Source organism: Tiliqua scincoides, chromosome 2, assembly GCF_035046505.1.
Source record: "Tiliqua scincoides isolate rTilSci1 chromosome 2, rTilSci1.hap2, whole genome shotgun sequence".
NCBI classification, from domain to species: Eukaryota; Metazoa; Chordata; class Lepidosauria; order Squamata; family Scincidae; genus Tiliqua; species Tiliqua scincoides.
The window spans coordinates 201,338,540-201,362,674 of NC_089822.1; the positions used below are offsets into that span (position 1 = coordinate 201,338,540).

Genomic DNA, 24,135 nt, shown 5'->3' on the forward strand with positions numbered 1-24,135 from the left:
AGTGATATCAGAAAAGAAGATTTTTTTCCCTCCCTAACATTAAAACAGCTTAGTGCCTCTCCCTGCTTGAAGCTAGTAACACTGTGGTAGTTACTTGTGTTAACTATTGAGAATATTTCTGAAGAGTTGGCTCATGTTACTGTTCCATGTCACAAACTGAGCTGCAGTAAGCAGGTGTGGGGACTCTGTTGCGATGACCATCACATTGAGGAAGGTCAAGGAGGGAATAGCATGAAATGTGAAAGGTTATGGAAGGGAAGTCCTGAGGGGTGGAGAGTAAAGGAAGGAAGCTGCTTTCCTCCGTGGTTGAAAACCAGACTCGGTTTGATGTTGTTGGCTTCAGGACTGAAACCCCACCACAGACAGGAAGTGGGAAAGTGCTTGTTCCCAGGAGGAACATTGACCCCCTTTCTTTTTCTGTGCTAGAGATAGCGGGGCCTCAGCAAAGCTGCGGGGCTGGGAACAGACTGGCTATCCACAGGGCAGGGAACTGGAGCCCTGGGCTTCCTGCCCAGCCTGGCTAAATACACAGCCTCATGATAGTTTTAAAACTTGCTCAATGTGTATTAAGAAGGAAAGAAATGGGGAGGAGGGAGTGGAATGGACTCTGCCAGAAAATGAAGGCCTGGTGCACCCCTGGGTTTCCTCTGCTGCCCAACCCAATACGCTATGTCCTGCTTCTGCTGTGTGTCAGTCCTTGGATGATGGAATTGTATCACTCGTCCTGTTCACAGGATATACCCTCTGTCTTCATAACATGTCTGGTGTGGAAATGAGCAAATCTGATTCAGCATCAGAACAGTACAGGGTTGTCTCTGGGTTTGTTGTGAACTGTGGAATGACTTTTTTCTAACTTCTAGACATGTTACTAGCTTATGACCGGAGTGCAATATGTTGGTGTCTCATGATTCCCAGTGAGCAGGGCCTACTTGGTGTAAACCCCTGAGTAGATGGGCAAGACTATAGCTGCTGTACCCTCAGCTTTCCCTTTCCCTTTCTGAAGAGTTAAATGCTTCTGACCTAACTGATCTGCCCTTCAGGTGCCCATAAATTCCAGCTATGTTCACACTTTCCCTTTCAGTGTAGATGTCTCTGGGGGTGTATTTCTATGAAGAACAGTTGCCTGGAGAAGTAATCCTGAGAATACAACTCTTTGGCTACAGCAAGTCTGTTGAAAGCAAATTTGCAATCCAGATTTTTCCAGAGGTATTTATCTTGCATTGTTGCCCTGTGTATTATGGGATCACACATGCATTTATTTCCCTGAATACTTTTTTATTGCAGTTGATGTGAACTGACAGTGAATCAGTGTCTTACAGAAAAAAATGATCAGCCCTGAAGGGATGACGCTACTGCTACATGAGGGGAAGCATCTTGGCAGAACTCCTTTTTAGCTTCACCCTTATTAGGGATGCTATTCTTATTTTTCCAGCGCTGCTAGAGCATTCTGTCCTCAGTGTTTCACATGGCTCTCTTGTAATGTGTTGTCATGGTAGTAAGTATGAATACAAAGCCTGGATTTTCCATGAACCTGTGTTGAGAAAACTTGGTTGCTGCTGGGCTCTGCTTAGGGATTTTCCGTCCAGAACTACCTTGAGATTTGACAGCATATGTTCAGTCTGGTTTTTATATTTGTGCTGAACTGGATTTGGAGTGCTACCTGGGCCTGGAGATTTTCATCCCAAAAGAGCAAGAATGACTGCAAGCTGTTTATCACTCCTCATTGTACCTGGGGTAAGAACACAGAAGTCTTTTCTGTTTTCCCCCCATTCCAGATATGTGAGAAGGTGGCTATACAGTTGGGCTTGAGATCCAGTGGTTGTGGACATGTGCCTGGTTCTTATGATGAGAGGACTCACTGTAAATAGTTAAGATCACTGTTTCTTTCATGCTCCAGGGAAAGAGGTAGGAAGAAGATTGTCCTGATACTAGTGCTCCTGTATCTCTGGAATAAATAGCCCTGAAGCTGCTGATTCCACCTTTTGTAATGTGGTGGTTGCCCAGTGCAAGCTTGACAAAAAGCACATTGCTTTGAAGCAAGCAACTTGGTTCTGTACAGGATCAGCACCAGGGTTTTTTTTTGGGGGGGGGGGAGAATCTAAGGAGTAGGATACTCATGGTGGGTCCCCACCACACACTTTGGTCATCATCTCCACCTCTTCCTGTCCCACTGTTGCTGTAGCCTCATCTCCAACCCCTTTTCTACTGTCTGCACTGATTGTGGGAGAGAACACTGTCGTATCCCCATCCTGTCTAGTTTGAGGTGGGGAGAGGCAGCGGGAAGAGAGAAGCCATCATGTGATTCTCTTGCATTGCTTTGGCCTTACCAGCCCCAACATGCTTTGATGTGAATAGGTCAGTGCTGATGGGGCCAAACATTCCTTCCTCCCAGCACCCCTCTGGGAAGTTGCTAAGGCTTCTGGAATAGCCCTCCCCCCAATTTGCCAGCAGAAAGTCTTCTCAGTGGTAGTAGTGGAAACTATCTCCTGCACCCCTCTGATTGCACCAGCTGGGGTTCCTGTCTCTCCTCAGCCATTGGACACATCTAGTCCTGATAATTCCAGGCCTGGTTCTGGAAATTAATTGCTCCTAAACAAAGCCAACTTTCTCTATGCCGGCGCAAGTGGTCTGAAGACTATGCCTGTAAAAAGTACAGAAGAAACCACTAGTTTATCCCCCTTCTGATTGTCTGTATAGATTGCTGTATGGAGGACTCAGCATGCCTTATGGTGACTCTGGGCTTGAGGGTTTAAGTTTCCATCTCTGGGTGGCTCCAAAAACCACTCAGTGGCATCGTGTTATATATCAACCTCACCTGGTGCGGCTCGCACCCCCCCCCCCCCGCACCCCCCTGGCGACGCCAGTGAAACCACTCAGTGCTGGCAGTATGGTGCAATAACCCTCCTCTGTTTGGGGCCAGCTGAGCAGGAAGGCTCTGGGTTAACGCCTCACTGCCCCCAGGGTGGGTATTGCATTGCTGCTGATGAGCTAATGTCTCTGTCTACTGACAGAGGGAGATGAATGAGATGGCTGGGAGAGGTGAGCCTGCTGAGAGGTGGACTGGCTGCATCCCTCTGCAAGCAGACATAAAGGCCAGAATTCCTGTGGCTTTCTAGGTCTGAGGAGCATAAGTGTGACACATGGATTGTGTTATTGCATAGGCGTTGATTCACTCCAGGCTCCCTTCTGCAGAGTCCTGCTTTAGTAATGTTTGGGGAAATTGTGAGAATGCTGAACCCAGTCCTGTTCCTGCCCTTTCCCTCTCTGCTTTTTAGAGGGGCCAAGGGATGGATGAAGCAAAGAAGGCACAACTTGTGTATTTTCTGCAAAGCTCTACATGCTGCTTCTTTGCCTGCAGACTTGTGTTTTCTGTCAATATCCTTCTGCTCTTTGGTGTCTGGGCTTCTGTTTACCTTACCATATTGGTGTGAAATAAAGGGGCTTGGGTGAGTGTGCACATGGTGGCACATGCAGATGTCTGTCTTCTCAATGTGTGTCTGAGTTAGCGAACTCCTAACCTCTTAGTCTTTCACAACAGTATTTTCCTATAGCTGAAAGCAGAAGACTGGCCTAGTGCCAGTTTTTGGGGTGGTGGTGGTCAGATGATTCCTGTAAAAATACAAAATGATTGAATGCTAGGTGGGCATGGGCAATTTATTCCACAGAACTCCAGAGTCCACTTGGATCAGCTGATCACCATTTTAACAGATGTATAGGATTCATATGTCATTAAACTACCCATGTGCTGGAGCTGATGTACAGCAGTATGAAAAAGATAAAGAAAGGTTGCAAGTCCAGATCCTGCTCAGGTTATGGTACCTGGCATTGCCCTTTCAGGACTAGCACCAAGTTTCTGGGGGCCCTGCATTGGGGCACCATGGTGTCTCTCTGATGGTGAACACTGCCCCCAATACTGAATGTTCAGGGGTTGGCCTGGGAAGGTGGTCCCTCTTGTCCTCAGAAGCTCTACCAAATAAACCTGCCCAAGCCATGGCTTAGATTGATGTTAGGGGCCCTACTATGTGGCCTGCTGTTTTCTACATAAGAATATAAGAAGAGCCCCACTGGATCAGGCCATAGGCCCATCTAGTCCAGCTTCCTGGATCTCACAGCAGCCCACCAAATGCCCCAGGGAGCACACCAGATAACAAGAGACCTCATCCTGGTGCCCTCCCTTGCATCTGGCATTCTGACATAGCCCATTTCTAAAAGCAGGAGGTTGCACATACACATCATGGCTTGTAACCCATAATGGATTTTTCCTCCAGAAACTTGCCCAATCCCCTTTTAAAGGTGTCTAGGCCAGATGCCATCACCACATCCTGTGGCAAGGAGTTCCACAGACCAACTACACGCTGAGTAAAGAAATATTTTCTTTTGTGTGTCCTAACTCTCCCAACACTCAATTTTAGTGGATATCCCTTGGTTCTGGTGTTATGCGAGAGTGTAAAGAGCATCTCTCTATCCACTCTGTCCGTCCCTGCAGAATTTTGGATGTCTCAATCATGTCCCCTCTCAGGCGCCTCTTTTCTAGGCTGAAGAGGCCCAAACGCTGTAGCCTTTCCTCATAAGGAAGGTGCCCCAGCCCAGCAATCATCTTAGTCGCTCTCTTTTGCACCTTTTCCATTTCCACTATGTCTTTTTTGAGATGCAGTGACCAGAACTGGACACAATACTCCAGGTGTGGCCTTACCATAGATTTGTACAACAGCATTATAATATTAGCTGTTTTGTTTCAATACCTTTTCTAATGATCCCAAGCATAGAATTGGCCTTCTTCACTGCCGCCGCACATTGGGTCGACATTTTCATCGACCTGCCCACCACCACACCAAGATCTCTCCTGATCTGTCACAGAACCCATTAGCCTATATGTGAAGTTTTGATTTTTTGCCCCAATGTGCATGACCTTACACTTACTGACACTGAAGCGCATCTGCCAGTTTGCTGCCCATTCTGCCAGTCTGGAGATATCCTTCTGGAGCTCCTCACAATCACTTCCGGTCTTCACCACTCGGAAAAGTTTGGTGTTGTCTGCAAACTTAGTGACCTCACTGCTCAACCCTGTCTCCAGGTCATTTATGAAGAGGTTGAAAAGCACCGGTCCCAGGAGAGATCCTTGGGGCACACCGCTTTTCACCTCTCTCCATTGTGAAAATTGCCCATTGACACCCACTCTCTTGTTTCCAGGTCTTCAACTAGTTCTAAATCCATGAGAGGACCTGTCCTCTAATTCGCTGACTGTGGAGTTTTTTTTGTAGCCTTTGGTGAGGAACTGTGTCGAACATCTTCTGAAAGTCCAGATATATAATGTCTACGGGTTCTCCCGCATCCACATGCCTGTTGACCTTTTCAAAGAATTCTATAAAGTTCATGAGGCAAGACTTACCCTTACAGAAGCCATGCTGACTCTCCCTCAGCAAGGCCTGTTCATCTATGTGTTTTGAGATCCTATCTTTGATGAGGCATTCCACCATCTTACCCGGTATAGATGTTAGGCTGACTGGCCTATAGTTTCCCGGTTCCCCCCTCTTTCCCTTTTTAAAGATAGGCGTGACATTTGCTATCCTCCAATCTTCTGGCACCATGGCCGTTTTGAGGGACAAGTTGCATATCTTAGTCAAGAGATCAGCAACTTCATTCTTCAATTCCTTAATAACTCTTGGGTGGATGCCAACAGGGCCCGGTGACTTATTGATCTTTAATTTATCAATGAGGTCTGAAACATCTTCTCTTTTAATCTCTATCTGACTTAATTCCTCTGTCAGGAGGGGCCGTTCGGGCAGCGGTATCTGCCCGAGGTCTTCTGCCGTGAAGACAGATGCAAAAAACTCAATCAATTTCTCTACCATCTCTAAGTCTCCTTTTATCTCCCCTTTCCCTCCCTCACCATCCAGAGGGCCAACCGCTTCTCTGGTGGGTTTCCTGCTTCTAACATATTTGAAGAAGTTTTTATTATTCCCCTTAATGTTGTTGGCCATTCCTTCCTCATAGTCTCTCTTGGCGTCTCGTATCACCTTCTTACATTTCTTTTGCCACAGTTTGTTCCTTTTTTTTCTCCTCATTAGGGCAAGACTTCCATTTACAGAAGGAAGCTTCCTTGCCCTTTACAGCCTCTCTAACTTGGCTCGTTAGCCATGTGGGCACCCTCCTGGATTTAGTGGAACCCTTCTGTCTTTGTGGTATACACCTCTGCTATGCCTCTATTACTGTTGTTTTAAGCAACCTCCATGCACTCTGGAGAGACTGGACTCTTTTTACCCTCCCTTTCAACCTCCTTCTAACCAGCCTCCTCATTTGAGGGAAGTCCGCTCGTCAGAAGTCAAGGGTTTTTGTGAGAGATTTGCCCTGTATTCTTCCCCCAATGTGCATGTTGGATCGCAGCATGATCACTGTTCCCCAACGGCTCCGTCACACGGAGATCTCCAACCAGGTCCTGAGTACCACACAATATTAAATCCAGAGTCACCTGTCCTCTGGTGGGCTCCATGACTAGCTACTCTAAGGCACAGTCATTTAGCATGTCAAGGAATCCGGTCTCCTTTTTGTGACCAGAACACAAATTGGCCCAGTCAATATGAGGATAATTGAAGTCCCCCATGATTACAACCCTGTCCGTCCTTGTCACCTCCCTGATCTGTTTCCTCATTTCAAAGTCCCCTTCCGATTTCTGGTCTGGAGGACGATAGTATGCCCCCAGTATTACATCGCTCCTCAGGCCTGGTAATTTAACCCACAGAGATTCTGTGGTGGAGTCGGACCCACCTTCAATCTCTACTTTGCTGGATTCTATCCCTTCCTTAACATAAGAAGGGAGAGTCCTTTCTGAGAGTCATCTGGACTTTTTAATGATAGTGCCTCACTCGGAAACCCTTTTTTCCATGGAGGCTTTTCTGTTTGTGTGTGTGTGTGTGTGTGTGTGTGTGTGTGTTTTAAAGCTTTGTTTTTAATGTGTTAATGTTTAACATTTGTTTTGGTTGTACTGAGTTGTGGGTTGATTGAGGAAAGGAGATGGAGAAGACTAAAGTAGTGGTGAATGACTGGCAAAAGGGTATGAGCAGGACAGCTGAACTATGTGTTGGTCAGAATTCCCATCAACACCAATAGTCAGTCGTGCTTGTGGAGCTTCCACAGCTACTTGTGGATCTGCATGGTTCTGAAAAGACATCAGAGTTCATACCAGTTATGCTTTGGGGGGGATGAGTAGTCTGCATATGAAATACCACAAGCAAGAAAGCCCTCTCTCTGTTCACTACCAGCCTAGGCTTGGATGGTGGGGAAAGGTGAAAGGGCATCCAGGGTTCCATACTAAGTTTGGGCGGTCACCTGTAATGGGAGGTAGTTGACAGCAAGAAAAACAAAATATTCCTGCTCAAGAAGCTCAACCTTGCATTAGAAATTACCTTGCATTGGGGCCTTTGGGGTGGTGCCAAGGGAGTGTTACTGTCTGAAAGATCTCCCAACTTCATAGTGATTGCCTACAGCTCACACAGCTTCAGGTGATGAACAATTAGTTCTAGTTTCTGTCTTAATCTCTAATTTGCAGTTTTCACAGATGAAATTGCACATGAATTAGTGCAGTTCAACACTGTTGCTGTGAAGATGAGATTTACTGCTTTGCTACAAAAGATGTGTAATAACTCTGGGATGGCCAACTGGCAACTTATGGGGTCAAACCCCAAAGTACTTTGTCTTTGGTTAGACCAATACAGCAAGCAAGATTTCATAATTTGAACCTGTTAACTTTTTAAAAAAATTATTAAACACTTCCGGTCCCAACACAATTATTTGGAAGGTAAAGTGAGTCCTGAAAATACAGAGAAGTCAATTTCAGCTGTTCCTAAGCAGGAAGATGACCTAGAAGCAGCAAGTGTAACTTCTGAGCCTCATGCCAGGTCTTCAGAAAATCTCCTAAAACCATATAGCTGATTGTGCCTTTTGGGTAGCACTTTAGTAATCTTTTAAACAAATATTTCTGATAAGAGAGGTCTGCAGATGAGAGTATGTGTTTAGTCTGCTTTCTATGCTGTATGGAGGCTACGACACCTTGGTCTTATCTGTAAGTGCTTTGGTTCAAGGGCTGTAAATATTTGATCAAGTGATCCTTTTTCTGAATGTGCCACTCCAAAAGCTCAGTATCCAAGCACCATTTGCATCAATGCTGTCTGAAGGTTACTGAAGGGAAGAGTTGAGTCTCAGACCTGACTTGGCCACCATCAATCATTAGATGCTATCCATTGTACTTTCTGTGTGTCCCCCAATAGGACTTTTCTATTGCAGCTTTTCTGTTGCATTACACAACCATCTAATGTGGAAAAAAAAGAATAGAAATTGTCAGTTGAAATCTAAAATACTAACTTAACAGCGGGACGAGCTTTTGTAGGATTTTCCATCAAACTCATAAGCAGACTTGATGCTATTCAGTATTAAGAGACCAGGGTAAAGCTGCCAGATCTTGAACATACATTCCTCTGTACCTTTTACCTGTGTGTAGTGTTGGTCCATTAGTAGCCCTCTTTAACTTCAGGGTGCTCCCTCTCACAACCATGATGATTTAAACTTGATCTCAAAACCCCGTAAACTGTTGACAACAAAGCTTGGCCCCTTAGCCCTCTTCTGGTCTCTTAGTCTCAAGTGGCATTTTGCATCATCTCTGAGCCTACGAAATAGGCCTGTTTTGCATCTTGCTGATTGGAATGGAGGAAGCAATGTTATATTTCCAAATAGGTTTGTTCCGGGCATGTGGGTTATACTGTGGGGGTGGTGCAATGACTTCAGTTTAATGGATTGCCTACTTGTCCTGTAGATACGCAGCATAACATTCATTTTTGTATAGGGCAGACATTTTTGCTCAGGGCTTTCTTTAAACAACATGGCATCCAGAACCTCAGTAGGTAAATGGCTCCCTGATGCAAAGGACAGGTTTAACAGCTGTGTTTCTGCTTGTCAGACAACTATTCAAGATACTGAAGTCCTGTTTGGGGGGGGGGGGAAGCAAGCAGATGGTAACTGCTTATGAATGAATGAGTATGGCCCTCTTCTGGCATTTCTAGTTTTCATGGAGGCTTCCAAGCCTGGGGATAGGGAAGGCCTTGATTCCTCTGTTGGGGTTTCAGTACCTATGACTATCTGCCATTGCTCTAAGCACAAACTGCTCTTTAAAGCATCCCTTGTGTCTTGTCCTCTGATAGTTTTTGATGTTCTGTGGCTTCATGCAATTGTTTTCTAAAGACTATTGATATTTGCAGACCGTAGACGTTGTTTAAAAGAGAGATAAAAAGTATAGTATACAACTGAGGCAGGGAAAGAGTAGACAGATGCAAACCACTGCTTGTGTGGCACATGTGCAGCATATTGTGGCAGAAGTAATAAAGATTGTAGGGTTAAGATTTATTGTTTGAGCCTTTTGTAGAACTTAATTTTTCATACAATCTAAAACTATCTTGAACAGAATGTGTTCATTCTGGCTGCTTACCAAAGGGTGATACGTGTGTGCTGGGGAGGGGGGTGCAAATAAGTGATAAGACTACAAAGTTACATAATTTTCTGGGGTGTTAAGTAAGATTTTTCACTTCCTGCCTTTAATAACTAAATGACAAAGAGAGGATCATTGGGGCAACGGCTGCTGTGAGAATTGCCATGTGTCAGTTAAAGGCCGAAGGAGTGCATTTCAGGTCGGCAGCTGGCAACTGCAAGGCTGTGTTTAGGCTACTCTCTCTGGTCTGCTGCATTCATTAGTAAGCCTAAACTCTCCCATAGGCCTTGGGCTTTTCCAAAAAATTGTTTTTATTGCACAATAAATATGCGGTGGTTGCTCAACATTTTGCAGTGGATCCAAATAAGGTGACCAGAAGCAAAGGAAGGCAGGGCTTTTGTACTGCTGGCAGATTTGTCTGTGGCTAAGAGCAGTGATACCTGCTCTTCTGTTCAACTGCTAACGGGTCCAGGAGTCCAGTCCTCCCTTCTGTATCTGGTCACTCTTTGCTCCTTTCTCTCCCTCTTCAGGCACTCCCAGATATCTCACGCCTTTCTGCTCCCATTTGAGAAAGGGGAAGGTGGCTACACCTCACATATGAAAAATGTTGATCCAGAATGCTAACGTGTGTTGAGTCTTTTCACTTCAAGATGCTAGAGTAGCTGTAGGGAATTGTGTGGAGAGGAAAACGGGGCCTGGGGTAGGAGTTATCTTACCTTAAGCTTACCAGAGAATAACAGAAGGCCAAGCTGTGTCATCCTGTGAGCTAGGGGTAAGAGCCTCTTTGGGGCCTAGCATTTGTGCTGCTGGTGGCAGCGTTCTGTAGTGACCAATTGAGTGCACAGCTTTGTACTAGATGACTTGGCATAAACTACAGGGGAGTTTATGAAAACAGAATGAAATCAGTTTCTTCTAATCCAGATCTTATTCTGTGTGTGTTTGGGGGGGGGGTCCTGCCTACTTGTGCCTTTTCATGATGGGAGCCACACTGGCTAACACACTCTTCTTTTTCCTTCCTTTGCAGCTCACCCCTGGGGGCAAGGCCATCCAGGCAGGTGTAGGAGTAGGTGACTGGGTGCTAAGCATTGATGGGGAGAACACCAGCACTTTGACCCACATAGAAGCACAGAACAAGATCCGTGCCTGTGGGGACAAGCTTTCTCTCAGCCTGAGCAGGTAAGGGGCTTTGGGGGGGCGGGCGTTCAGCCATTTGATGTATACTGTGTGTTATAGAACCAGGAAGTGGCTTAATCCATCATGCCTCTCACACTCCAACCCAGTCATTTGGGGTAACTTTTAACATACAGACCTAGCAGCGGGCTAACTACCTTGCCCATTGCCACTCAACAGAAGGTAATTGGCTAGCATCATTTACTCTGTATGTATACTTGGTAGGTGAAGGTTCCTGGCTAACACCAACAAGAGTACTTTGGGACAGATGTACAGAGTGAGCATCTTTCTGTTGCAGTGTGAAAGGTTCCAGACAACCTGGATGTGATTAGGATTGCAATTCTGCGTACACTCATCTAGTATTAAACCTGCTGAACACAAATAGGACTTGGAGTAAAGCTGGACTCAAGGCCAGATTCACAGAAGCATCTTCTCTCGCCTTCCTAATGCCTCATGTCATAGGACCTATTTGCTTTGTCAAGGACTGCACCAACCCTACATGCACTTTTAGATAAGGACTGTCTCTGCACCAGTATATCTCCATTTCAGCAAGCATTTGACTTGCAGAAGTCTGTCTATAATTCTACACCAAAATGATTGTGTTCGAGTCCTTGTCTTTGCACTAATGGCCGCCTTTCTCTTCTCTTGCAGAGTCAAAAACATCCTAGGCAAACCTCAGAAGGTATGTGCTCTACCGCTTCTTCAGAGTGGTTCTTTTTGGTGACATAATTGGATGACAGCCTTGCCATGCGTGTAGGGGAACTGTGGAATATATGCGGGAATGGCGTGGGATGTTGGTGCTGTACAGTACTTTCCCCATCCCTCCTAAGGGTCCAGTGACTTGTTCTAGCCTTGACAGTGCCTCAAAGCTTCCAGGTGTCAAAGCAGGGTGTTGGAAAGGAGACTGTGTGTAGTTATTGGAAGGCAGACATGGCATCTTGGAGCTGAATGCCTCTTGCTGGGTTGGAGCAGCAAGTTGACCTTCTTGCTGCCTAGCCTATGCTTGCTCTGTATGGTCTGGTTTGTAACTGCTGGAATGGATTTGGGGCTCTGACTTGCTAAGGAGGCAAGAAACCTCCAGCCGCTCAAACTGTTCAGGGGAATAGAGATTGTGACCAGGCTGTTTATTCTCTGGTTGACAGTATCTCTGCTGATGATACTCTCAATGGAGGAGGGAAGCTAGCTGGGCAGAGTGGTGGGTAGAATAATAATAATAATACAGGTATTTATATACCGCCTTTCTTGGTCGTCAGATTTCTCCTCAGACTTTATTCAAGGCGGTTTACAAAGGCAGGCCGTTCTAAATCCCCGTAGGGATTTTTACAATTGAAGAAAGGTTCTGTCTTTCAAGAACCACAACATTTCAGATATGGAGATGCATGGCTTTGTTTTGCTCTTAATGCCACAGCATGTGCCCAGGTAAACTGCCCTTACCATCCTGCCAAGGGTGGAGGGGAGTGTCCTGTGTTCCTTCCCCCTCTCCACCACCCTCAGGTAGTCACAAGGGTGGTCCCTTCTGCTTTGCTTTTGGGTGGGTGGGGCCAAACAGGTGGCAGAGATGATACCTGCCTTGGGATTAGGCATTGGGCACATACATGGCATTGGCTTATGTCTTGGCTACTGCCTGGTGTAAGCACTGAAGACTGCGTCTGTTGTCCTAGAACTCCTAGAATCAGCCACCTGGGTTCCACCTTGGACACTTTGGCTTTGCCTGGCACTCAAGTGCTTTTGCATGCTGCCTGTCAGCTTGGGTGTTTGTGTGTGTTTTGTGTTCTGCTTAGGATTCACTCCCTTCCTCTGAGCCCCCGAAATATAACTTCGCTCCCAGCTCCGCCCTCAACAAAACAGCCCGGCCCTTTGGGATCACTTCTGCTCCTAACTCTCAGCCTGGGTTGGTGACGAAACCTGTGCCGTACGCTCCCCCAGCGTCCATCTGCACTGCACAGCACAATGGGTATGTTGCTGTGCATCTAGCCATCCTGGTTAAGGGTGGGGTAGGGTTGGGGTACAGTGACTTCACTGCAGACCTCTGCCACAGTATCCTGCCCACACTCTGCATGTCAAGCTCTGCATGTGTGGTTTTCAGTGGGAGGGTGATGGGTAAGTATTGGCAGCAGCTAATCACCCCCATGTCTCAGAATCTGTGGTAGAACTTGAAAAATGCTGATGTTGCAGTGACCTCTGTTGGCTGGAGCTACCATTGCAATGCCTAAACTGCAATAGAATGTTCAGTACACAGTGCCTGGAAAAACCAGAACTATTGGCTTATTTTTCATCATGTTTCTGCTTATCAAGTCTCCTCTCATATCTCCCAGGCAAATACAATCCTAGGCAGAAGTTAGGAACCTGGGTGCTGTGTCCCAGGAGCTAGCCTGTCCTTCTCTTTGCCCACCAACACAAAGCAGCTGCATGTTGTGGCAAAGTGTGGGTAGTGTTCTACTTGGTTTATAGGTAGTTGACTTGCTACGGAAGGAGTGAATGGTGGTACTTTTATGGATCCAACTGTGTCATCCTCTTCTCTGGCTAGTAAATCTATTGTAGTCTCAAAACTGGCCCACAGATGCTTTTGATCAGTTTCCTGATTTCAGCATCACTAGGCACAAAGCTGGCTGCTCCAGACAGCTGCTGAGTGATGGACCCAACCCCATCCTTTCGGTCCTTTCTCAGCTAAACAGCCTTTGAAAACAAATCCGGTACTTCTGACCACAGAGCTAAGGTACTTCTTCCTTTTCTCAGACCAGCACATGGTGGTTGTGATAACCCTGGATTTATAGTCTACTGAGGAAAAGATTGGGAATTCAAAGTTAGAGTGAGAGCATGTATTGCTTCCAGAGAGAACAAACATAAAATGCCAACTGCATAAAACGTCAAAATGTGCTGCTATCTGAGTGGTGATCACTCATATTCATTGAACCTTAAATTTGTCCTGTTTTGTATGTTCTTATCCTCTTGGGTAGTGGTGGGTTTCTTTGTCCTTGTCACCTTCAGTTGTCTGCCACTTGCAGGCATGCATATACGGGAGTCTCCCTGAGGAAGGCTTTGGTAGGCAATCTGACTGCAACATCTGGAAAGAATCCAGATTTATCTCAGCAAAATTCAACTACTGGATTGTTTGAGGAGGGATGACTTGTAAACAGAATAGCACACACCTTTGTGATTGCTAATGCTGCATAGGCAAGAGGGCAATTCCTGCCATATCATAACATACTGGTGGTGGCATGGAGCATCCCTTTGTGTAGTATGGGATTAGGGGTGCATTGCAGGTAGCAGGATTTTTCCAGTTTTGGTTCACTGATACTGTTGAGCAAATAAGCTTCAGAAAGAGGTGGGGGGGGGGTGTATGCTTTGCATTGGCAGCACTGACCATTGCTTTCTACCAAAAGGGACTTTTCCTTCTAACAGGCAGCCCTGAATGTCCACCTACATGAAAGTTGCTGCTGATCCCTGGGCTTGGGATATAGCAGGAAATATTGCTGCTTTGGGACCACTCCTTTAATTTGGTGCCTCGAAGTTGCCCTGGCAGCTCTTTTTCAGGCTTATATCTGGACAAGGTGTTCTCCAGTGCAACTTTCATCCTGCAGCATACACAGTGCCTTTCATCTGTACCAGATCCATTTCCTGTTGGATATTACAGATGGGACCATCATGGTGGGTGTAGCCTGGGTATTGGCTGGAGTGGTAATGATGCCCGATTCTTCCATACACACTACCTCATTCTGGTCCCAGAGAGGCAATTTTTTTGTGCTGCAATGTATACAGAATGGGGAAAGCCCACCGTGAACATGCACTTCTTCGCAAAACATTCAGCAAAAAACTACCATGAGCTTTTTGAAGACTGTCACCTGTGTGTGTGTGTGTGTGTGTGAGAGAGAGAGAGAGAGAGAGAGAGAGAGAGAGAGAGATGGGGTGGAGTTCAGATAGTTTACAATGGGATTTCTTGCCTTTGTTTGGGAAAGAAGTTCCTTTCCTTATAGAGCCTCACTGAAGCATTACAGTGTATGTCTGGAAAACTTTGGTACTGGAACTTCAGGCACTTCAAAATATTTTCCCAGTTTTGTTCCCTTGGTACTAGTATGGTAAAAAGATTTACTTGCAGGGCATTCTTCCCCACCCCCAATATGGAAGTATCTTTATTTTCTAAGCCTCTAACTTATTCTTGTCTTTCCTGTCTTTTCCTTCTCTCTCTCTCTCTCTCTCTCTCTCTCTCTCTCTCGCTTGCAGGTGCAGAATCCTGACAAGTCAGTATGATTTTTGCTTCTTAGACTTAGATATACGTATAAGTTGTATTGCTAACTTGTGTGTCTTAAACCTAGTTTATCCACCTAAAAGCTTCCAATTCCCTGTTGTGTCTCTGGCTTTGCTGATTTGCCACTTCCCATGTTGACGTACATGGAGAATATGCAGTTGTGGAGGGTGGGGCAGCAAATGGTGTTTTCCCAAAGCAAATGTGACTTGGAGTGCATGTTGGGCAGACAGTCGGACAACTTCAGTGCCCAAGAGGAACATGGTCTGGTCTGCCATAGTAAGCAGGACAGTCACTTGGCATCCCTTTGACTGTGCATTTGAGTGGCTGAGTGGGTGTATTGGGCTAGGCTCAGTAGGCTAGGCTGAGGTGAAAATGCCTATCCATGTGAGAGGAACCATTAGGACCATGGCTGCTGCATTGTGAGGGCCAAGGGTTGTAGTCTGGTGTCTGAGGAACTTTCCTGGCACTTTCACACAAGCATGATAATCCAACACTGGCTCTTCAGAGGATGTGGTTGTCAGTAACTGACTGCCTGATCTGAATAAAAGTGATGCTAATAGGCAAGGAGTGTGTAAGCTTCAATTCTATTTGTGTGTGGGGAAGGGCGGAGCAGACTTTATGACCTGACTTGTATTCTCCTTTTTCTCTTGTTCTCTCACTGTTCCTATTGTCAGGGTTAATGCTGCACCCCCTGAGGTGAAGGCTTCACCCAAAAGCAATCCCGTACCTGATTATGGTGATTACTATCTTGAGGACAAGTAAGGCTTGGGAGAGGGGGAGGGCGGTAGCAATATCTGGTACATCTTGTTGTGATTCTTGCATGCTCTGCTACCACTGTGCCATTAGAGTATGTGAATAAACCCTTCCATCAGGTTGCCCTGAAAGCTTCAGGGAGCAGTCAGGAGGATTCCCTCGGTTAGTGTTCAGATGATAGATGCCTTAAAAAGCAAAAATCCCCATTTTGAGGGGAAATCACTAAAGCGCCAAGAAACGGAGGGTTGCATGCTGCAGCTTGGCATAAGAGGCCCAAAGACTGAAGGTGCCTCTTAACAGTCAGGCCACCGGCCCATCAAGCTCTGGTACTGTAGGATCTCTCTATCAAGGACCATTAGCCCTTGATCTTCCATATTCAGTGTGTGTGTATGTGTGTAGTGCGTTATGAGTACCAGATGCTGAGGATAAGCAGGCAGTGGCTGTTGCTGTACTCCGTCTTTGAACTTTCCAGCGGCTGGCCATGTGGCTGGCCACTGTGGGAAACAGAATGCTAGCCTAGACTGACCTTTCTTGGACTGCTGCAGTAGATCAGCTTTTCTGTTTCAAGTGGCAACTTCAGCTAAACAAACTAATCAGAGAAGGGAGTGAAGGGGAGGGACTTGAAAATCTCTCCACCACTTCTGCAGAGCAAAGTCACTCATTTCATTTGCAGTTATTCAGTCTGACCTTCAGAACTATGAAACTGTCTATGTCCTGATTGTGACTGGCTTGAGGGTGCCAATACATATTAGGCTTTTTGGGATTTGTGAGATTGAGTGAGAGAACTGCATGCCTGGCAGTTGCCCTTTTTGTCCCAATCTGGCTGAGTGTCCTTGTCTGTCTGTAGGCACTCTCTGAGGCTGGTGACCCTGCCGGCCTTCCTACCCAATGACTCCAGCAAAAGGAGGCTTATTGAGGACACAGAGGACTGGCGACCAAGGACTGGCACCACCCAGTCTCGCTCTTTCCGTATCCTGGCCCATCTCACAGGCACAGAATTCAGTAAGTGCCTCCCCCTGGGACCCACTCTGGGTACATAGCTCCACAGTCCCTCACTCCAGCCATAGGAGGACTAGGAAGTGGCAAGCAGTCAATATCATAATCTTCAGAGGCCATGTTGTGGTTCTATCTGGGCTGCTGGATCAGAGCAGCTCCCCTTCCACAAGCATTCTGCATTCTGTGATCCAATCAGCACTGGCCAATTTGTGAGTGCTCTGCAGTCAGATTGTCTTGCAGCCAGAAGTGTGCTCTCTGACGTTCTCTTGGCCTCATTCAGTCTGAATGCTGCTAACAGCTCTGCAGGCATCTCAGTCTGCCTCCCTGTAGGCATTGCTGATGCCCAGGCCCTGTCCTCTCCAGGGAATGTTCTTCCTCTGTGCCTAGGGCTTCCTTTCCATTTCTCTTTTCAGAAACCTAAAATAACTTGGCTGGCTCATGCTATAATATTCTGTCTCTTTCTCTCTCTCTCTCTCTCCCTCCCTCCCTCCCTCCCTCCCTCTCTCTGCTGCTGCCACCAGTGCAAGATCCAGATGAGGAGCATATTAGGAAAGCCAGGTAAGAAGAGCCTGTTAAGGATTAGGAAAGTGTGAGTTGTTGCCCAAGCAAGCTGTGGCTTCTCCTTCCTCTTAGTGCTTGGACTGGAAGTTGAAATGAAGTGCTGATTGGCAGGCCTAATTCTAAACCATTATGGATGCATCTGTCTTAGGGCCATTCTACTGTTTCCTGCAGAGGTGGGAATGTGGAAGGGATGCAAACATTTCTTCCAGCTCTAACTTGTGTTCTGCTGTTTCAGTAGCTTGCATGGATCTGTAGTGCATTTCTGTTTTCTCTCTCTGTCAAACTTTCTCTTCTTTCTACCTGTTTTCCTTTAATTTCCTCCTTTCAGAGAGAAGTTTGTCACAGAGCTTCAGAGCCCCCGCTACACTCATCTACGTGACTGGCACCACCAGCGATCAGCTACTTCTCTGAATGTGCTCTCTTAGGCAGGATAGGATGATCCTGCCTGCTCCTCTCTGTTGCATGCAGATGTCGTGGGGAGGGTACACTCTGGTCTGTCTCCTTCTCTGCTGAACAAAACAGAATGCTAGGAATCCAGCACAACTCCTGAAATGTCATGGTTGATCTGTCTTGGTGAAATGACTTGAGAGGAAACTGGAAATGAACAAGAGGATCCTGCTCTACTGCCATCTCATTTTGAGCTTCATTCAACACCACCTGTGAGACATGGGGAGGGGATGTGTGCTCCAGCCTTGTTCCTGGGCAGGAGAGCTGACTTTCCAACTCTTAAGATGTTCTGGCATTAAGAAGCTGTGGCTTCAGCTCTGCTGCCTGAATAAAGAAAAAAATGGCTCTGAAAGTGGCTGTGGAGACCTTTGCTTCATGTATTATTGAGGGAACTTGACCCATGCAAATTGCATTGCTCAGAGAAGAGGCCTGCCTTTTGCCCTCTTAGATTGGTGGAACTTGTGTCCTTCCATGTGCTGCCATTCCTTTTCTTCCTTGTGGAACATTTCAGAGAAAGGGGGAGGCATTTACAGTCCTGTGGTTTGTATGTGGAACTGTTCCTTTAACCCTTCTTGGGTTGTCCTGGTTTCTTTGTACACTGTCCTTTGTAGTTGTACTATCTGCTGGTTTTCCCTTTGCCCACAGTTTGATATGATGCAGGCAAAAGCACTGAAATGAATGAAGCTTCTCTCCTGCCAGTCCTATCTTCTGTGCAAGTGACTAAGTGCACTTTAATAACTATTTCCCTGGTCTATCCTTCCATGGTCTATCCCTTTTCCTCTTTGTTTAAGTGGACATGAGTTGTTTGTGACCTCCTTCAGGAAGCAGAGCACTGCTTTTTAAAGGGATGATAGTTCTACAAGTTGTCACAATGTGTCTTGCCACCCATAATGAGATAAGTGATTAAAGGCACAGTCCTAACCAGGTCTACTCAGAAGTAAGTCCTATTTTGTTCAGTGGGGCTTACTCTCAGGAAAGTGTGGTTAGGATTGCAGCCTAAGTCAATTCTCTACACCAGCCTTTTTTGTGCCATACCAATAAATAAAAGGTCTTCAGCCTTTTTTGTGCCATACCAATAAATAAGTACAGGATGAGAGTGGGGACCCACCATTGACCCCACCTGAGCAGAACACAAGCAGGTCTGGGACACAATCTCCTGGTACCTGAAGGGGTATACCAGATGCCTCCCCCTTTATCTGGTGGTTCTCTAGTCCATGGTCTTCAGCCTTTTTTGTTCCCATAAACTGCGGTGACCCCACAACTGAGGCGGGTTAGCTCATTGTTTGACTACAAGCATGGCCCCAAAATGTACTTCCTTCCTGTACAATGCTGTAATCCACTCACCCCCAAGCTTCCTGAAACCTAGTGCCCAGCCAAGAGTTTGCAGACTGGATGGAGATAGGTTTACTACCTTCTATTTTGCAGTAAAATTAATTTTTCCTATTCTCATAACTGGCTCATGTCTCTTATTTCACAGGCTACCAGATGTGGGGAAGCTGGGGCAGGGCCTTCAGTGGGATATGAGCCTCTCTGTAGGGTCATTTGGGCCCAGATCCGTGTATTGCCCACCGATGACTTTCATGTACTGTTTTGGTTTCTTTTGGGAGCAGGAATTCTTAGGCACAAATGTGGGGAATCCTAAAGCTCTCAACACCAGATCCACAACATGTGGTAGTTGGCAAGGAACAAGGTGGCGGATTTTCCTTTTACAGCTGTCATGCAATATTTAGAGCACTGTTGATTTGACTGCATCTTGGGGGGGAATATGTGGGTGGTTGGAGAGAGGCAGTCTTCATGGTGGAATATTTATTAGTTTCTTGGGCTGCAACAAGCCTTTTGCCTTGATCGCTGTAGCATCCACTTGTTCCTGCTTGTGAGAACCACATGGTGTTTACAACTCCTGGTTGCAGATGGGGAGAAGGAGGATGCCCACATGGTTAAGCAGTTCTATGGGAAGCCTCCCTACATACTGGTTTTCCAGTATGAAAAAGTGGGGTTCAGGAAAAGGAGTCTTGGTTCTTCCTTGACATCGTTTCTTATGAAAAGGATCTTTGTTACAGGGCCATGTTTTAAATGCTTGATCCATCACCGCTCAGGAAAAATGGCACTGTAGTTCTCTGGTGGTTGGGAGTGATGTGCTTCAGGATTTAGTGCATCTTCCTCTCAACCAATTTGCTCAAGGCCTCAAAAGAATGGTGCTATGCAGATTATCACAGTGATGGCGAACCTTTTAGAGACCGAGTGCCCAAACTGCAACCCAAAACCCACTTATTTATCGCAGCTTGCCAACATGGCAATTTAACCTGAATACTGAGGTTTTAGTTTAGAAAAATAACTCATACATTAACATTTTTACCTACTATTACTTGTAACCCGTAATGAACTTTTCCTCTAGAAATTTGTCCAATCCCTTCTTAGGCATCTAGGCAAGTTGTCATCACTGCTTCCTGTGGCAAAGAGTTCCACAGACTAATTACATGCTGGGTAAATAAATATTGGCAGGGAGGGGGTGGCTGCAAGACCTTGCCACTGCTCATTTTCTCAAACAAGAAAAAATTTTTTTTTAAAAAGCCCCACCCACAGAAGTGGGCTCTAAGGCTGCAATCCCAGTCACTATTTCCTAGGAGTAAGCCTCATTGACTCTAATGGGGCTTACTTCTGAGTAGACATGCACAGGAGTGGGCTGCAAGGCTGCAATGCCAGCCACCCTTTCCTGGAGTAAGCCTCATCCACTGTAATGGTGCTTACTTCTGAGTAGACATGCACAGGAGTGGGCTCGAAGGCCATCATCCTAGCCATGCTTTCCTGGGAGCAAACCCCATTGATTATAATGGGACTGACTCCTGAGTAGGCATGCATAGGATTGGGCTCTCAGGCTGCCATCCTAGCCACAGTTTCCTGGGAGCAAGCCCCAATAACTTTAATGAGACTTACTTCTTAGTAAGTAAGGACCAGCACCACGTGCAGGGCTGGCGCCCCAAAGCCCACAGCAGCAGCTTCACTGTGCCCGCCCACACGCTGCATGTGAGCTGCCCGCCTTACCCCAGACAGGGGAGGGAGGAAGCGCTCCCATTGGGCTGCTGGGCAGAGGGGCAGGTGATGTGAGAAACGTCCCCTCACAGAGCCTCTCAGCCTTCCTCCTCCCCGGGTGGCCTGGCTAGATGGGGCGCCTTGGGAGCACGCCTGGGTCTTTGGCGTCAGCCCTCCCCCTCTTCCCCCTGCTGTCCATTCCTTCCCCCTTGGCCTTGCCCCTCCCTCCTTTGCCCCAGTTGCTGCAGAGCAGGAGGAGGCTGGCTTTGTGGCTGCTCAGATGCTGGCGCCTCCTGGGGGTGGCGAGCCTAGAAGCTAGTACCTGGCAGCTGGGGCGTTGGTGCGCATGCCCACAGAGAGGGTTCTGTGTGCCCTCTCTGGCACACGTGCCATAGGTTAGCCACCACTGATCTATCATCTCCTTGTCTTCAGGCTTGCTCTGTAAGCAATTTGGGGGGCCTTATCACCTGCATAGATGGCTCTTCAAGATATATGCATTTCCTAGTCTGCTCTCTAACCCCCCTACTTGTGAATAGCTGCTGCTTCTGTCTGATGGACAATGTGTTGGGGGCTAGTCCCTTCATGCTTTTTTCCTCCTGGATCATCTGCTGGAAAGACAAACGGGCTACTCACTACCTTCACAACTACAATTTTCTCTATCATTCATTTCCCAAATCCACCATGTTCTTCTTCCTTTGGCATGTACTCCATTTGTGTTTCTAGTACCTTAGTGCTGCTGAGATTGACCTGAACCCTTTCACTCATGGTGTGCTTCAGTCCTTCATGCCTAATAAGTCATGGACAGGCCAAGAAGCCCTTCTCAGTCAGAAGGCTCCAAGATGTGCGGGAAAATTGCACTAAGTTGGGTGACTTTGGGGGATGGGGTTCCATAGGATTGAACTGAGATGTCATTTGCAGAGAAATGTGGAAGGGAATCGGGCTGGTATTGGGATATTTTTTGCAACCCCACTTGAAAGGGTATGGCATGAGGAATGTTCATGTCCTCTGTAGAGGAGTGGACAAGAAATAAAATGTTATAAGAAGGTAAATCAGGTTAAGCTTGAAACAACTGCTGAAGCTTTAAGAATATAGTTTAGCTTTAGCCACATTACAAAATGTTTAGGGAACTGATGACGCATCCTCCTTGGAGACTTTCAAGCACAGTTTGGACAGGCCTGTGACAGGAATGCTGACCTTTTTGTAGGGCGGGGTGACCTAGAGGCTCTGAAACAGATGTAGGACTGTGCAGTGTTTCATCAGAGTAGGAGGTGGAATTTGGGTCTCGTCTGTGTTGATCAGCAGTCCTCTGTAAGTCTATGCTACTGATGACTGTCAGTAGCCAGTGCAGAACATATCTGACTGAAAAGCAAATGTGTGATCAGGCACTGTAGCTACCTGGTCTCAACATCTGAAAACCCCCTTGTTCCTTGCTTGTCATGCATGGAACCTACTGTTGTATCAAACTGTATGCTAGCCTATCCTACTGCTTAGGGTAGAGACCTTGGAGAGTCTTGCCCTATGCTTACCCCTTCATGCTAATACAGCAGTTCCCAACCCTTAGTATCCTGTGGACCACTGAAGTGAAAATTGGAATTGTTGTGAACCACATGGAACCCCCCCCCCCATTCTACACAAAAAATGCAATTAAGTTTGTAATGAAAAGATTAATTAGATTCATTGTTTATAGAGAAGATTCCTGGGTTCCTGCTTTTGTTACTGACTGCAGGCCAGCTTTGCTGGGGGTCTGTGGGGAAGCATCTACCACACAAGCACCCCCCAACGAACTACCAGAGAAGTCAGAACAGACAACCCACAGCTGAGGCAGAGAACTAGTTTCAAGATAAATGCAGTCTTTTCAACTGTTCCTTATGTTCATTAAAAGTTTCCCATGTTCTGGTAGGCACATGGGGGTAATTCCAGGTTTTAGGGGAGCATTAGTGGCAAAATCTCCTGATGTGGCACATAGGAAGGTAGATTAGACTGGCCAGCCACCCACTGAAGTGTTGGCAATATGTGGCCCATTCTCTGCCCTCACTAGTGGTCTATGGGGTCCAGTGGGCAAGACACTGGATGTGATAGAAGGTGATCTTTTTTCCTCAAGACCTCATGGCCCACTTCTCAGGGTCATGTAGTCCACAGACCACAGGTTGGGAACCAGTATGCTAATATCACAATTCTACTTTCTGAACCAGTGTTCTCTCTGATGACAACTGACCTACACCTGGCTCTTCTAAACCCTGGTCCGGGGGCCGGATCCAGGGTTTGGGGATTGCCTTCTGCTCTGTGAGTGGAGCTTACCATTCCACCTCCACACAACTTGTTTTGATTAGATCTGGGCACAGTTTGACCTGAGTAGATCTGCCCAGACATCCTATTGCACAGCCTTCTGGGACGTTGGGCAACAGTCACAACTGTCCAGAGCGTCTCGACACCCAGATCTATTCAGCAGATGAACTGGGTGGAGGTAGAACAGTAAGCTACTGTCCAACTGGGGACCACATTTCTGGAACACAGCAATCACAAGTTTGGCGACTGTCGAACTAGACTGTAGCATTTGAAATATAACTGCTGGTTGTGTGCTGCTATAGAAAAACAAAACAAAAACCCAATATATAAACAAATCCACCACATCCCCATCCTCCCAAACTTATACTCAGGTCTGCTTCTAGTTCAGATCTTGTCTGTGTTATAGTTGGAGGAAAAGGTTTGGGTTTTCAAATAGTATAAACTCTGCATGGGCTCACTTTCTTTTCAAGTAAGCAGAGTCAAGGAGCATGGGTGTGTCTTGGCCTCTAGCTAAAGTGTACATGGCAAGTCCTGTTCTTGTGCTGAAAGGAGGCCAGTATTTGAGGATTCTTCCTTTTGGCTTTGTTCATCTGGGTTCTTCCTAATTCTGTGGAAAAGGGAACTTGAATGCCCCCCACTGCACGTAACTGCCTATATACTCGTATGTTTTTTTGATTTAGGGATTTATGCCTGGCCTTTTGATCCCAAAAGATGGGTGCCCCCAGGGGTTACAGGACAGAAAATAATTATTTTAAAAAGTAGAACAGTTAACATTAAAAGAACACACAATAACAAATAACAGACATGGAGCAGCAAGAAAAATGACTGGGTGGAACAAAACAATTCTTCATCGGATGCAGAAAAACAATGAAGTAGTGAGGGATCCTCCAGGAGCAGGAAGTACAATAGACTAGACCAGTGGTTCTCACACATTTAGCACCGGGCCCCACTTTTTAGAATGAGAATCTGTCAGGACCCACCAGAAGTGATGACCTGACTGGAAGTGACATCATCAGGCAGGAAGAGTTTTAACAATCCTAGGCTACAATCCTACTCATAGTTACCCAGGGATAAGTCCCATTGATATCATTGTTAAAGGCATATATATAGTAGTCTGTTAAAAGTACCGATCTGTAACATTTCCCCAAATGCAATAACATACCATGGTAGC

At 46.4% G+C, this 24,135-nt stretch overlaps 1 protein-coding gene across 2 annotated transcripts in view; it reads left to right on the forward strand.

Annotated features, from left to right (window-relative positions):
- The window catches only part of PDLIM7 (PDZ and LIM domain 7), a 44,728-nt gene that overhangs the window by 14,125 nt on the left and 6,468 nt on the right, over positions 1 to 24,135 (forward strand). The window contains exons 3-9 of one of the 2 annotated variants that reach the window (XM_066618541.1): positions 10,500 to 10,651; positions 11,297 to 11,327; positions 14,867 to 14,883; positions 15,566 to 15,649; positions 16,492 to 16,646; positions 17,162 to 17,198; positions 17,530 to 19,100. In XM_066618541.1, the coding sequence (XP_066474638.1) occupies positions 10,500 to 10,651; positions 11,297 to 11,327; positions 14,867 to 14,883; positions 15,566 to 15,649; positions 16,492 to 16,646; positions 17,162 to 17,198; positions 17,530 to 17,626 (573 nt within the window). In that variant the 3' untranslated portion in view covers positions 17,627 to 19,100. Of the gene's footprint in view, positions 1 to 10,499; positions 10,652 to 11,296; positions 11,328 to 12,426; positions 12,600 to 14,866; positions 14,884 to 15,565; positions 15,650 to 16,491; positions 16,647 to 17,161; positions 17,199 to 17,529; positions 19,101 to 24,135 lie in introns of those variants that run through there. The other variant, XM_066618540.1, reaches the window with a different exon arrangement.